General features: G+C 54.2%; 1 protein-coding gene across 6 annotated transcripts in view; it reads left to right on the forward strand.

The window, feature by feature from the left end:
* Positions 1-13,932, forward strand: part of DNAJB6 (DnaJ heat shock protein family (Hsp40) member B6) — a 64,885-nt gene that overhangs the window by 33,383 nt on the left and 17,570 nt on the right. For 4 of the 6 annotated variants that reach the window (XM_039255860.1, XM_039255861.1, XM_039255864.1 and 1 more), the window contains 3 exons: positions 6,899-7,030; positions 8,959-9,100; positions 9,650-9,720. In XM_039255860.1, the coding sequence (XP_039111791.1) occupies positions 6,899-7,030; positions 8,959-9,100; positions 9,650-9,720 (345 nt within the window). The remainder of the gene's footprint in view (positions 1-6,898; positions 7,031-8,958; positions 9,101-9,649; positions 9,721-13,932) is intronic. The other 2 variants (XM_039255863.1, XM_039255865.1) reach the window with 2 other exon arrangements.

The following is a 13,932-nucleotide window of genomic DNA, read 5'->3' on the forward strand; positions in this document are numbered from 1 at the left end:
GTGACGGCTGAGTGGAGGGCCGTGGACTTGGCCCCGGGGAGGGTGACGGCTGAGTGGAGGGCCGTGGACTTGGCCCTGGGGAGGGTGACGGCTGAGTGGAGGGCCGTGGACTTGGCCCCGGGGAGGGTGACGGCTGAGTGGAGGGCCGTGGATCAGCCCTGGGGAGGGTGACGGCTGAGTGGAGGGCCGTGGACTGGGCCTGGGGTGGCTGACAGCTGACGGGCTTCCTGAAGCAGGCCCGGACTGAGTGTCGTGAGCCCCGGTTTTGCTCTCCAGGGCTCGAGGAGGTGGCAAGCGAGGAGCTGGAGCCGGGGCTTGAGGACTCGGCAGAAGACAGCCAGAGCGAGGAGGACAGCGAGGGTTTGGACGTGATCTCCAGCGAGGAGCTGGATGGCTGTAGTGACGACGAGCCCAGCGAGGGCTGTAGCGGGGCCCCGGGCGAGCTCCTGAGTGAGGAGCTCGAGTGTATCTCCAGCGAGGACGAGGCGAGCCCGGGGGACGTGGAGGAGCTCAGCGAGGAGTGCGAGGAGCTGCTGAGCGAAGACAGCGGGCCGGAGCCCGAGGCGCTGCCCGCGACCTGGGGGCTTGGCTCACGGGACGTGTGTCTGTAATAAAATGTTTCTGCAAACTGGTGCCGGAGACGGTCCTTGGTCAGGGAGCGGAGCCATCTTGGAGAACAGCGAGGGACCCCCACCGGGTGGGGCCCTGGGAGCCGTAGAGCGGTGCTCACAGGCTTCCTGTGGCTCAGTCAGAAGCCGGCGTTCTGGCCCGCTGGGCCCCGGGAAGGCCAGAGCGGCTCCCTAGGCCTGGGGGCTGAGCACAGCAACCGAGGCCTCTCGGTCCCAGAGGCCAGAAGTCCAGGCCAGTCCTGGGAGGGAGCCCGTGCTGCAGGCCTCTTGTCGGGCTCCGGTGGCCTCACCCGGCCCTCACATGTGCATGCCTCCCGTGTCTTCACGTGGTGCCCCCTCTGTGCGCGTCTCCGTCCACATTTTCCCCGTGGACACGTTCGTCATACTGGATTGGAACCCTCTTGGTGAGCTCCCCTAACTCTACCCGCGGCAAGGACCCTGTGTGAGCAGGGCCACACTCGCTCACGGGCCCGGAGATCCCACATCATTTTGGGGAGGCCGCAGTCCTACCTGTGGCCTGGTCGTCTCTGAAGAAGAGTCGTCTGTGTGCTTCGGAAGCAGGAAATCCTGGAAGGGGAAGTTGGCAGAGAGATGGGCTGGGACAGAGCCGAGGTCAGGTGTGCGGCGGGGGAGGACGAGGGGAGCAGGTGGCCCTCCGTGCTCATGGGGGCTGAGACTTCACAGCGAGGGAGAAGCGTGCAAGGAACAGACTTAAAACCCACACGACTACATCACGTGTTAGACCAGTTTCAGCCGTGCTGAGAGCCGTTTGTAAGCTCCCCTGGAGCCCGCGGTCCTGCATGAGCGAGGGGATCGCAGAGCAGTGCTGGCCCTCGGGCTGCTGCGTGGCTTCTCTCGGGCAGGAGAGCCTGACGCGGTGTGCGGTCTGCACGGTGGACGGCTCTTGCACGTGGTGTGTGGAGCCAGCGCATGGAAGGAGTCGATGTTGGTGTGAAATTGTCCTGGCAAGTGAGCGGGCGCCGTGCTAGCCGTCCTCGGCTTCTCCCTTCGGTGCATGCTTGGCGATTGCACGTCTGGTGCCAACTCCCCCGCGGCCCCTGGGAAGGAGAGGAAATGGCTTCTGGGAACTTGAGGCCAGGAGCACAGCGGTGCCGGCCACCCCGCAGTGGCCACGGGGCCCTGTGATGAGAAGTGTGCTGGCTGCGTTCGGGTCACACGGGCAGCTGGGCCCTCTGTGCTGTGTCATTTTCCAAGGGAAGCCGGTGCCTGGACTTGAGTTGGTTCTTAAGCTTTTAATTTAGTTTCTGGGACTCACTCAGGTCAGTCTCCACAGTCCCTTGGAGGATTCGCTTACCATGTGTTCTGCGTGGAATTTTGGTGTCTGGTCGAGGGAACCACTTGGTTCCTCGGAAGCTGGAGAAGAGGCTCTGGACCCACAGGGCCGGGAAGGGGGCGGAGGGCGAGGTCTGTCGTCCCCATCGTCCACTTCCTCATGTGCCTGGGGAGGGGGACAGGCACAGCCTCTGCAGATGGAAGATGGCAGCGGAGGGACTGACGGCCGGGGGGAGAAGAATGGCATTCCTATAGGAGGGGACAGAAAGGACCCCGTGGGACCGGGCACACTGCTGTCCTCGGACCTTCCATGTTCTCGGGGCGCACCGGGCCTCTGTGCTGAGTTCTAAGATGAGACGGTCCGGGCCGGGGTGTGTGTTTTGGAGCCCTGACGTGGGTAGATCACTGCAGCTCTTAGAAGATACAGTGCTGCAGCCACAGCTGGCGTGTTAACTAGAAGTTCTGTTTTGTAACAAAGTAATTGTATGGAAAGTGGGAAAGTATGGTGTTTGTTCGTACGGTGAGGACACGCCACCCACGCAGTGCCGGGCACCGCTCCACTACGGAGCGAGCAGCAGGGAGCCGCCCGCAGCCGTTCCCCCAGGGCCCGGCGCAGCGCAGGGCTGCCGTGGGGGGCCTGCTCGCTCCCGTTTCGCTTCGTGTCAAGTTCCTTAGAAATATATTGCTTTGTGCTTCAGAATCTGTAAGAAACCACCTTTACGAGTTTTAGTTGCAGTAAAGGAGTGTTTTAATTACCTCGTGGTGTTGGGATTGGCTGGGCGGCCCCTTGCAAGTCCCTGTGTGGGTCACTTGGACTTAGGGCGCCAAGGGCTGCTTTGCAGCTATAGTTTAGAGTAGATGGTTTGTTTTTCTTTTTTAAATTTTATTTTTCAGAGAGAGTAATCAAAGGAGGGATAGAGAGAGAGGGACACAGAATCCCAAGCAGGCTCCACACAGTCATCCCAGAGCCCATGAATCGTGAGATCATGACCTGAACCAAAATCAAGAGTCAGATGCTTTACTGACTGAGCCACCCAGGCACCTCTAGATAGATTTATTTCTTCTAAAAAAATTTTTTAACTCTATTTCTTTCTTTTGAGAGAGAGTGGGAGGGTGAGAGCGAGCATCGTATCCGCGCATACATACAAGCAGGGGAGGGGCAGACAGAAGGAGAGTAAGAATCCCAAGCAGGCTCCACGTCACCAGTGCAGAGCCCGGTGCAGGGCTTGAACTCACAAACTGAGATCGTGACCTGAGCTGAGATCGAGTCAGATGCTTGACCAGCTGTGCCCGCCCCGGGCACCCCAAGTAGATGGTTTTCCTTGTTTGAAATGCCCGTTATGCTTTTTAGGTTTTATTCTTCCCCCCCCAGTTTTTCTGGGTGCCTGGGGAGTCAGTGTGAGGCCGTGTGGAGAGGGGCAGCCGGGCCTCTTCCCGGTCGGGCCTCCGTGCTGGGGGGGGAGAGCAGTGGCGGCCACGCCGCACTAGGTTTGTTCCTGCGCAGGCCCTGGTGGGCGAGATGGCGTGTCAGTCTCTCCAATCTGGTTTCGTGCTCAGCTGTCAGCTACTGCGTCTTGGCAAATCTTGGATGGGAATGTGTGGCCTTAAACCTCTGTCACGCTGGTTTCCTGAAGGCTTTCTCTAGGTATCTGTGCGTGGGAACGTCTCCTCGGTGTCTGTGTGCAGCACGCATGTTGGTATTTTTCACGTGTTTACGTGTGTTACGCACGCACACCTGTAAGTGTTCCTGTGTGCGTCGTGTAAGCACTTGTCACGAGTTCCTGTGTGCACGCTCACATTTGTCGCGTACTGATGTGTACATACGTGTAAAGCTTTATTTCTGTGCGCAGGCACGCACACGTTTGTTAGGTGTTCATGTGTGGATGTAAACATTTGTCACGTGTTCATGCATGTGAATGTTTGTTTATATGTGTGTTGTGCTAAGTTTTTCCACATAGTTCACTTAAATATACTTTTTGTCCTAAGTTTGACCTTGGGACTTTGTCCTTGATGAGTATCTTGCTGATACACTGACCTCTTCTTGGATTTGGTTTTGAATTTCTGAGGGACTAGTGAGGTGTTGGGAGGTTGAGAAGGTGTGTTTGATGCACACCCAGGGCCCAGGCGCCTAGTGCCCTGGCACGCTGGGGGTCACACCGCACACCCGCACCTGCTTCTTGTGGAATTTGGGTCTCCTCTGCCTGAAGATAGTGTAGAATGATCAAGATACAGGTTTTCTTTTCTGAAAATCTGCATGCAGTTTCTCCAGAGAGCCGGCCGGGCCCCTGTTGACACATGCTTCTATTTCTGACTGTTGACCCGTCCGAGGGACTGACTTGCAGTGTCAGGCGTTGCCTCGCTTGGTTTTGGAGGCCGGGGGCCCCAAGGTGGCTGGGCTGCCGGCAGAGTCTGGAGGCCATGAGGCCCCGAGAGCCTGTGTTGGCCGGAACCCCAGCAGGCTGGAGAGTTCTCTCACGTGGGGGGATGTGGCGTTGAGGCCCCCACACACCAGGAGGCCAGTATATTTCGCTCAGGCTACTGACCAAAGTGTTCATCTCAATCCAGAAACACCCTTAGAGACACATCCAGAATAATATGTGACCAAAGTCCGGAGCACCCCGTGGCCCCTTCACGTCTCCTGTGAAGTTAACCCCCCCACACCCCCCTCCGTCTCTGGAGACCTGTACTCCTCTTAGTGAGTCACGGCTTTGTCTCCAAACAGAGACCACACAGTACAGTCATAATTTTGCCCGATACGGTCCTAGCTGTCCTCTGCGTCCCTGGAGATGCACTGACCCTCCCCTGCGAGGGGGATGCGACCCTAAAATGTGAGGAGAGTGCACATCTTCCCCGGCGTGGGGACGGTGCGTGAGAGGCAAGGGAGGAAAGGTGTTGGCTTGTGCAAGAACACACGTGTGCAGATGTCCTTGACAGTGAGGAGGAGGAAGACCATTTCATAAATGACAGTATTGAAAGTGTATTTCCTCTTTATGATTCTCGACATCTGGCTTTCTCTTGCTTCACGGAGAGAGTGCAGAGTAGACTATGTACCGCGTAGAAAAATGAGTCCTCCCTGTCATCAGGGAGGCTTCCTGTCGTCTGGGGCGCCTAGTAGCACAGTGCTCCAGACCCTGAAGTTGTGCTCGGGCCGCGCTTTGTGAGCACTCGGCGGCGCCCCCCCGCGTTCGTGTTGAGGGGCCACTGCCCCCTTCCCCCGCTGCTCGCGCCGTGCTCCTTAGCCTGGAGCTGGGGGTCCCCCATGAGCCCCTCATGCCGAAGGCACAGCCGGCCGGTAACGCGTTGGCTTATGTTCGGTTTCCGTGTTACAGTATATTTTCAGACTATAAATACAGTATTTGTTCCATAAGCATGATATTAAGAAGAAACCGGAAAGAATGTGTTTTCTAATGTCCGCATGATTGTTGTAACAGGCTTTTCATTTTGAGGGTTAAACTTTCATTAAATTTAATATTTGAAATTAAAGTTCAGTGACTAAAATGACTTCCTGAGTTACAGAAAAGCATTTAGGCTGAGCAAGATAAAAGATTTTTTAAAAACCCAAGAAAGAGTAAACTGAAAAGCCGCTGGCATTACTCATACTCCCAAACCAGCTTTTGAAGGAGCTTCTAAAGACGGGGATTTTCTAACGCACTGCTCACGTGGCTCAGCGCGGGAGTGTCGAACCCCTGTGCGCCTCCGGAGGCCGAGCGGGGCCCAAGACAGCTCAGGGTTTGGGGCAGAGGAAATGTTGGCGTTCAGGAGGACAGTGTGGGTTACGGACTCATGCGGTGGCGTGACTGTCTGATGCGGATCCTGTGAATCCTTTTCACCGGTTACTTCTTAGGGGCGAGGGAGGGTTTCTGCACAGTGAGTTTAAGCTGCGTTCGGAATGTTTCTGTTTCTCTGCGTGGGGGGTTGACCCCAGGGACCTCGGACAGGAAACCTGGCACCGTGGGTGTGTGGGCTGCTGGATTACGGTAAAGAGGGACTCGAGCTGAGCACAGAGCTGGATGTGGGACTCGAACCATGAGATCGTGACCTGAGCCCCCAGGTGCCGGCTACGCCATACTTATTAGGTGGTGGTGGTGGTGCGGTGCCCTGCTTTTCCTCTTCTGGCAGGCCTTGCTTTGCTTGCTTCTCTCTCTCTCTGTCTGTCTGTCTGTCTGTCTGTCTTCTTTTCTCCTCCCCTTCTCTCCCTCCCTTTCTTCCTTCACTTCTGAGAGAGCACAAGCAGCGGAGAGACAGTTAAAAGTTTGTATTCCTATGGTTTTAATAAGTGCTCATTGACTGAACCAATAATAAATGACTGCTCTTATCTTCCAGGAGCTCTGTGGTATCTCTAATAGCAATCGGTTCTGATTTGCACTAGTGATTTTCTCTTAAAGTACATTGTTAATGTCTGCCAATTAACACTTATTCAGATTTGAGTAATCCTTTCTTAAATTTTTTTGAGACATTAGGCTTACAAGGAGGGTAAATGGAATTCTTAAACACTGTGGCCCAGAATCAGGAGCTGTTAATTTTGCCTCACTTGACATGACAGCCTCTGGGTGTTCTATAAATGTGAGAGTAGTCGATTTTTCTTTTTCTTTCTGACTCCGTTGGGGAAGGCCGCCCGGGTTGTGTGGGGCGCAGCTGCCTAGGAGGGGTCTCACTGCCACCTCTCAGAGGCCGCTAGAACCTCTCCTGGCGGAGTGTGAGGCTCACATTCGTGAGCCCGAATTTTGTGTTTGTCCACACAGTGGTTGTGTTGGCGTCTAGTTTGTTGTCCCTGGTGGGTTCTATTTGGTGGGGTTGAGGGAGTCCGGAAAGCTGCTGGTTATTTGGTGAATTTGGTTGCTCTGTAGATAAGCTATGTTAAACTTCTTGCTGAGATTTTTCTTCCAGGGGCAGTAATGTATTTTGAGGCATCAAACCATTTTGCCTCATTGCAGCTCTCCCATGAAAAGAGTAAACGTGAATGTGTTTGTTTTCAGAAGACCCATTTGAGGACTTTTTTGGGAGTCGACGAGGCCCCCGTGGAAGCAGGAACCGAGGTGCGGGGTCGTTCTTCTCTGCCTTTGGTGGATTTCCGTCTTTTGGAGGAGGGTTTTCGTCTTTGGATACAGGTAGGAAAGTTTAGATCTGATTGCTGATTTCTGAGCAGACACTAGTGCTGACGCAGTTTCAGTCAGGGCAGTTCTCTTTAGTATTGTATTTAGTTTTGAGAGAGCGTGCGAGAGAGCACAAGCATGAGTGGGGGAGGGGCAGAGAGAGGGATCAGAGGACCCGCCGCAGGCTGGCACAGGTGCACCCGGTCACGACCTGGGCTGAAGTTGGTCGCGCAGCTGACTGAGCCACCCAGGTGCCCCTGAAAAATCCATTTCTAATCTTACTATTACAGGTCAATATCTATTTATTTTTTTTTCATGTCTGTTTATTTTGAGAGAGGTAGGAGCAGAGACAGAGGGAGAAAGAATCAAGTCCACATGTCAGTGCAGAGCCTGCTTTGGGGCTCGAACCCACAAACCATGAGATCATGACCTGAGCCAAGATCAAGAGTTGGATACTTAACCAACTGAGCCACCCAGGCATCTCTAAAGGTCACTATTTAATGAAATTTCTGGTTAAAAGGAGTTAGTTGATTTTGGGTAAATGTGAAAAGACCCCACTAAGACAAAGTCTCTAATCCCTTTTTTTTTTTTTTTTTTTTGGTCTAACCTCCTTGACAGATGTAAACACAACAGGTGTGATTCTAGAAGAGTTCAGGTTGCTGGGATCAGAAGGGGGGGGACTTTAGCACAGCAACACCCCTGCCCCCTCCCCCCCCCGAATCTGCAAGTGACCAAGGCTCAGTGGAGCCCGCCAGGGGCTGCGGTCGTGTGAGATGGCTCCGCCACATGCACTGGCTGCTCATCAGGGCGCCTAGCTGGTTCAGTCGGAAGAGTGTGCGATTCTTGATCTCAGGCTGTGAGTTCCAGCCCTGTGTTGGGTGTAGAGGTTTCTTAGAAACATAAAATCTTAAATAAATTAATCAATCTGAGTAATATGCACGTGGCATGGTACAATTATATATTTACCTGAAGAATTAGGATTTTTTTGTTTTTTAACTTCCTATAGTTCTCTTAACATAGGGGCTCTTGTTTTTTTGATCCTCTGGTTTTTATTTCAATGCACATGGTAAGCATTGGCCACACTTACTGTGGAGGCTGCCCTGCAGATACAGCTCCGAGGTTCTTCCCTTCAAGTCCTGTGCTGGTGTCGCAGGAGCCACGGAGGTGACGGGGCATCGCGCAGGGTGGCTGTAGGCGGCCTCTCCCCGCAGGCCCGCCCGGCACAGGACTGTGCAGTGCGCTGACGGCTCTCTGCTCACGTTCACGGGAGGGCCCAAGACAGTTGCTTGAGAATATCATCAAAATAGTCCTTGATGTGAGAGACGTGTGGCTAATGTGTGAGGGGCGCGGGGGGTGCGGACCTGCCCGGAGCCTGTGCACCGCTCTCACATGAATGTTGACGAGCGGACAGGTAGTCAGCCCCTGAATCAAGCAGACCAGTCCCAGGGCAAAAGGTTGGTTTGCTCAGTGCCACCTGTGGAAGTCCGGGGCTTCCCCGTCTGCAGTGGGCGGCCATGACGGGGGGTGGGGGCGCTGTCCCGGAGCTGTGTGGGCCCTGCATGGTCGGATAACTGTCTGCGGCGTTCTTTCTAAAAGTATTTGAGCTTTTTAGTAAGTCAGTCTCACCTCCCGGGGTCCCATCGCAAGAAGGTGAGCAGGTTGGGGGGTCCCCCTGCTGGTGAAGCTGCAGTGTCCCTGCAGCACACTGGTCCCCGTCCCCTGTGTGGGCCCGAGCTGGGCGCCTCTGACCAGGGCGGGATGCCGGTGCGCCCCGTAGAGCGCCATGTAGAGCATGGGGGCATAGGTACGACTCCAGAAGGGGAGCCACCCCAGGATCTGGGGTGTGTCTCCCCCCCCCCCCCGGGTCTGCGGGCACCCTGCTTAGGTGCGCTCACCTCGGTCTGGCACGACATTCGTACTGAACCTGTCCTGTTCTCCTGCAGGATTTACTCCCTTCGGGCCGGCGGGGCACGGGGGCCTCACCGCCTTCTCCTCCACGTCGTTTGGCAGTAGCGGGATGGGCAGCTTCAAGTCCATATCGACGTCCACAAAAATGGTTAATGGCAGAAAAATCACTACAAAGAGGTACAGTGCTTCTCTCTCTCTTTTTTTTTTTTTTTTAGAACTGCGACATTTCATGGGTGCCCGTCTCCTTTTTACACCCCCTCCCCCAGTATTGTGACGGACAGGTTGTAGGTTAGATTTGGCACCATTGGGATCTTTTAAGCATCCAAATTGGAGCTTTTTCTTTTAAACTTTTCCTGAATAATATACATTAGAAATAATGTTTAGAGCCACATTTAAAGTGTGTAGTAACAGTGATGAATGTGCGGTGAGTGGCGCTGGCGCTGCTAGAAGCATGAACCGAAAACGAGCAAGCGCTTGCCGTGGTGAGCACAGTCTCTGCGCACGTGCTTCGTGTTGGGCTGTGTGATATGGAGCCCGGCCTTCCCCTTGCAGCCTGAGCGTGTTTCCAGGAAGAAATGTTGTCAGTAGGTTGCCTTCAGCTGCGTTTTAACCCTCAGTGTGAGCGTGTTCACGTCTGTCAGCGCAAGTGATGTGTTTTCAAAATTCGCAGATCTGTTCACATGTGTTTACGTGAAAAAAAGGTTCTAAGTGCGCTTTGTCTTTCAGAATTGTGGAGAACGGCGAAGAGAGGGTGGAGGTGGAGGAGAACGGCCAGTTGAAGTCCCTGACGATAAATGGTAAGGAGCAGCTGCTGCGCTTGGATAACAAGTAACCCCCGACGCTCGCGCGTAACAGAGTAACAGACACGTAGCTGTAACACCTGTCACGGGCGCCGTGAGGAGTAACAGGAACATTGTTTTTGAAGATTTCACACGAACTCAACTTTCAGTATAACTGTACCTAATCTAAAGTATTTATACACAGCTCATCGGAGCCCTGTTTGTCATAGACTTTGAGTTCATTGTTGGGACCACATAATAGGACCATTGGGGGTTTTGTTTTGTTTTTTTGTTTTGGCTTTTTTTTGGGGGGGGGTCTTTAAAATTGTTGTAAATCTCTGTATGCACTTTGCTTTTTTATTAAATGTAATCTAAGGTGGCCGTGACTCTTTCATACACTAACACCAGCACGGACCTGCTTTTCCATTGTGTTTGAAACGTGAGCCAAGTAGTGTCAGCCTGCTGTGAAGTTAACATTGCCAGGATGAATCTTACACAAAAATAATTTCAATTTTTTTCAGTAATTAGTAGTGAGAGATATTAATGCATTAATGGTAATACATTTCTCGTTTAATATAAATTGAGGATGTTTTTCTAGTGCATGAATGCTGGCAACTTAGTAAGTTTTGACAATTGTTTAAATATGTAATGTTAAGCTTAGGTTTAAAAAAGTAAAGCTGGTAACTGGGTCTTTGTCATTTGCTTAAAAAAAAAATAATAAATGCGAATGTGTTTGGTGCATTCTTTCCTGAGTGGGGCTTGTAGTCTTCTTGTGTCTGTGTATGATTTTGTGCCTGGGCTTCTAGTTCCGCTTCATTTCCGTTTCTTTCTGTTCGCGAAGGTGGATGCTGACCGTAAGTTCCACATATTCCTTTTCCGCAGCAAATTTGGAGAGTGTGTGAACACCTTCCTATTTAGCTTCTGTAATGGTCAGCAATGACTGAGGCTTCCCACGTGGTAACAGTGTTACAGGGAAGAAACAGCTAGGCAACTTCTCTTTCCCAGTAGCTTCTAGTTTTCTAAGGTACGTTTGACGCCGGCTCATTTAGAGATGCCGTACTCACGGCGAAGTCTTGCGGTGACATAGATGTGGACAAATATAAAGGTCTCTGTTTGGTTTTCAGTGTGTAAAACCTGTCACAGTCACTGCTGAGAACTAGAATTCCAGCCAGAGGAGTGTTGAATTAGACTCGGGTCGCTTGTGAACGGCCCCGCTCGGCTTCGTTTCAGAGTTGTAGTGGGTCCTGCCCGAGGGACGGGAGGGTGGGGGTGGGTCCTCCCCAATGGACACGGTGGCGCCCGTGCAGGCCTAGTTGGAAGGCATCGAGGAGCTGCCCACGTACCATACGGTCTTCACAGAATCAAATGTGTTTTTATTGGAAACAAGGAATTATTTTTAGAAAATCTCAGAGAAAGTATTTAATAAAAAGAAACCACTGCAAAACTCCCTTGCCAGTGCGAGAAGACCGCTGAGCCAGGGAAAGCGGGAGCTGTGCTGGCATGCACCTCCCCCCCCCCCCCCCGGGGCCATCGCCAGCGGCGCGGGAGGCCGCCTGGAAGGGCCTCGCGCGGTGCAGTTCACAGGCTGCATGTCTGATGCTGGAATGCTGCTGGGCTCATGCTGCTACTAGATGCTTCCCTGCTCCTGGGGCCGTGGTGGATGCCGGGACTGAACAGACATGGGTCCTGCGGGTTGTCAGTAACGGTGGGCGGGGTGGGCCTCTTGACGGGGTGGTTGGTGGTCCCTTGGGGACACCAGGTGCCGACCGGGACTAGGTAGAGCTGGGACGCGTTGCGCTAGAACTGTGGTCTCCATGTTCTTGAACTTCTGGGCGCAGATGCTGTTGAGTGCACTTCCCGCCACAAACGGTTTCCTCTCCTCGAATGGCACGGGCGGAAGGTGTCTGACCTCGAGTCTTTCTGCTGAGATTTCTTTGCGGCGAGCGTGAGCACCCCGCCAGGTGGTCAAGTGTCCCACTGGCCTGTGGGGGCATCGCCGCCTTCTCTTGTGGGGCTGATGGGAGTGGGGAGGAGCGTCCTTGCTGCTGATGGCTTTTCCTTCAGTTTTTTGAGTCCGTGTGAGTGGGGGAGGGGCAGAGAGAGAGGGAGACACAGAAGCCAAAGCAGCTCATAGCTGTCAGCACAGAGCCCCGTGCAGGGCTCGAACCCACGGACCGCAAGATCATGCCCTGAGCCAAAGTCGGACGCTCAACTGAGCCCAACTGACTGATCCGCCAGGCGCCTATTGCCAAGGTATTTAAAGTCGTTGCACTTGGCCTGGGGCCGCCGTGCCGCTAAGCGGCTTCCCAGCGTTCGCTGCTTCCCAGCGCCTGCAGTGCCTCTCCCTCCAAACAACTAGCCAGAAGAGCCGGTAGCCGGCGTGGCGGGGCCGGTCACCGTGGGTCTGTTCTGTTCGCGGAGCATGTGTGTGGCACGCACGGCTGGCGCCGCGGGCTCGTGCCCTTCCTTGTCTGTGTGCGTCGTGCCTTTGCCGACAGAGATCCTTCCAGTCCTTAGACGTGGGCGTCGTCAGCTGTACCCCAGGCGCAGGCTGGAGCGGGCGTCCGACTGCCCGGGTTTGCTCTTCCCTTGGGGGTTCCCTCAGAGGTTTGCCGCCCGTTCCTGTCCCTACAGGCTCCAGAAGATCCGGGTGTGAGTTGAGAAACTCTGTAACTCACTGCGGCCCACGCTGGCACTTCCACAAAGGGCGTTTGTCTTCCCTTCTTCTGACGGCCTTTCAAGGGCAGATTTTAGCTTGTAGAGTCCGCTGTGGATTTGCTGACGCGGCCCTTGCACTGCGCGCGCCTCTGCGCCGTCTGTTCCTCACGGAGCCCTGGCTCCCAGCTGTCACTGCTCTTTTTCCTAAAGGTTAAAGACCTGCTGTGCGGTCGCCTGCCCGCCATCACTGCCCCCTTCAGACCGGGCTCTTCTCTGTTTCTCTGAAGCACGACATAATTGGTCTAAGTATTTTTATTTTCAGAGAATCCAACAGTAATTTATAATTGGTTTGATCGTGTCTGCCGTGGCTTCCCGGTAGTGCCGTCAGCACTTCAGTAACTGGTTGGAGGGACTTGTTACCCTTTCTAGAGGGTTTCTTTTTTATATGATTTATTTTGAGACAGAGACTGAGCATGAGCAGGGGAGGGTCAGAGAGAGAGGGAGACACACAAACTGCAGCAGCTCCAGGCTCTGAGCTGTCAGCACAGAGCACGACGTGGGGCTTGAGCCCACGAACCACGAGATCACGACCTGAGCCGAAGTCAGACGCTCGACTGACTGAGCCCCCAGGCGCCCCTCTTCCTGCGGGGCTTTCTGTGTGATACCTCCACTTGGTGTTTGGTACTTTTCCCAATCTGGCCGCTTGGGTGACTTCCCGGCCTTGCTTCACCAGCTGTGAAAATGCTGTTCCTTGCACTTCTCTGAGCCACATTAATTAGGCATTGACCTCGGTTCGTGTCAGAGACTTGACTTTTGGCTAAATTAGCTGTTTGATCTTGACGTTTCAGAAGGTGAAGGTAGGGAAGTTATAACAGCTCCTAACTCTGTCAGTGAGAACTGTGGGAATGGCAGCGGTCGCTGATTGCCAGAGACTAGAAGAGCTGGGGCATCGGCATGAAGGCCCCACGGGCCCGTCACTTGGGTTCGCTCTTGGGTGGCGGATGTTTTCTTCCTGCCTTGGTGACGGCCGACCTCCGACCGCCTGGCTGGGAGAATCATTCACTGGGGACCCCGCCTGGCTCGTTGGGCCTTTTCCTTCTGTCTGAGCGTTCAGGGAACGGGGATCTAGCCTGGAGTCCAAGCGCCTCGAGAATGGAGGCTCCCTCGGTGGAGGCACTGCTCCCTGAGCTGGCGCACAGCCGCTCTGGTCATTCCTCCTGTCCCCCGGGAGGTCCCTGTGCCCTGCTCCTTGGTGCCAAGTCCGGGCCAGGCCTGGTTTGGGAGGGCTTGAGGGTGTGTCTTGGTTTATTCTCGCTGTTTGGATCACTGAGTAGTAAATGGTCAGTTTCATAGTCTAACAAATCAACTTTCTACTGCGGGATTGGTGCATCCCAGGAAAGCGTCTTGGAGTCCCGCCCTCGTCCCTAGCCTTCCCCCCCCACCCCCGCTGGCAGCAGGCCGCTGTGTCCTGGCCTCTCCCACACACAGAAAACAGGTCCCTAGTTAACAGGCCTGCCCCAGAGCCTTGGGCTGCAGAGGAGGCTGCAGAAGCCCGAGTGGCTCCTTTCTCCT

The sequence above is a fragment of the Hyaena hyaena genome, unplaced genomic scaffold (genome assembly GCF_003009895.1).
Source record: "Hyaena hyaena isolate Hyena2069 unplaced genomic scaffold, ASM300989v1 scaffold_548, whole genome shotgun sequence".
Lineage (NCBI taxonomy): Eukaryota > Metazoa > Chordata > Mammalia > Carnivora > Hyaenidae > Hyaena > Hyaena hyaena.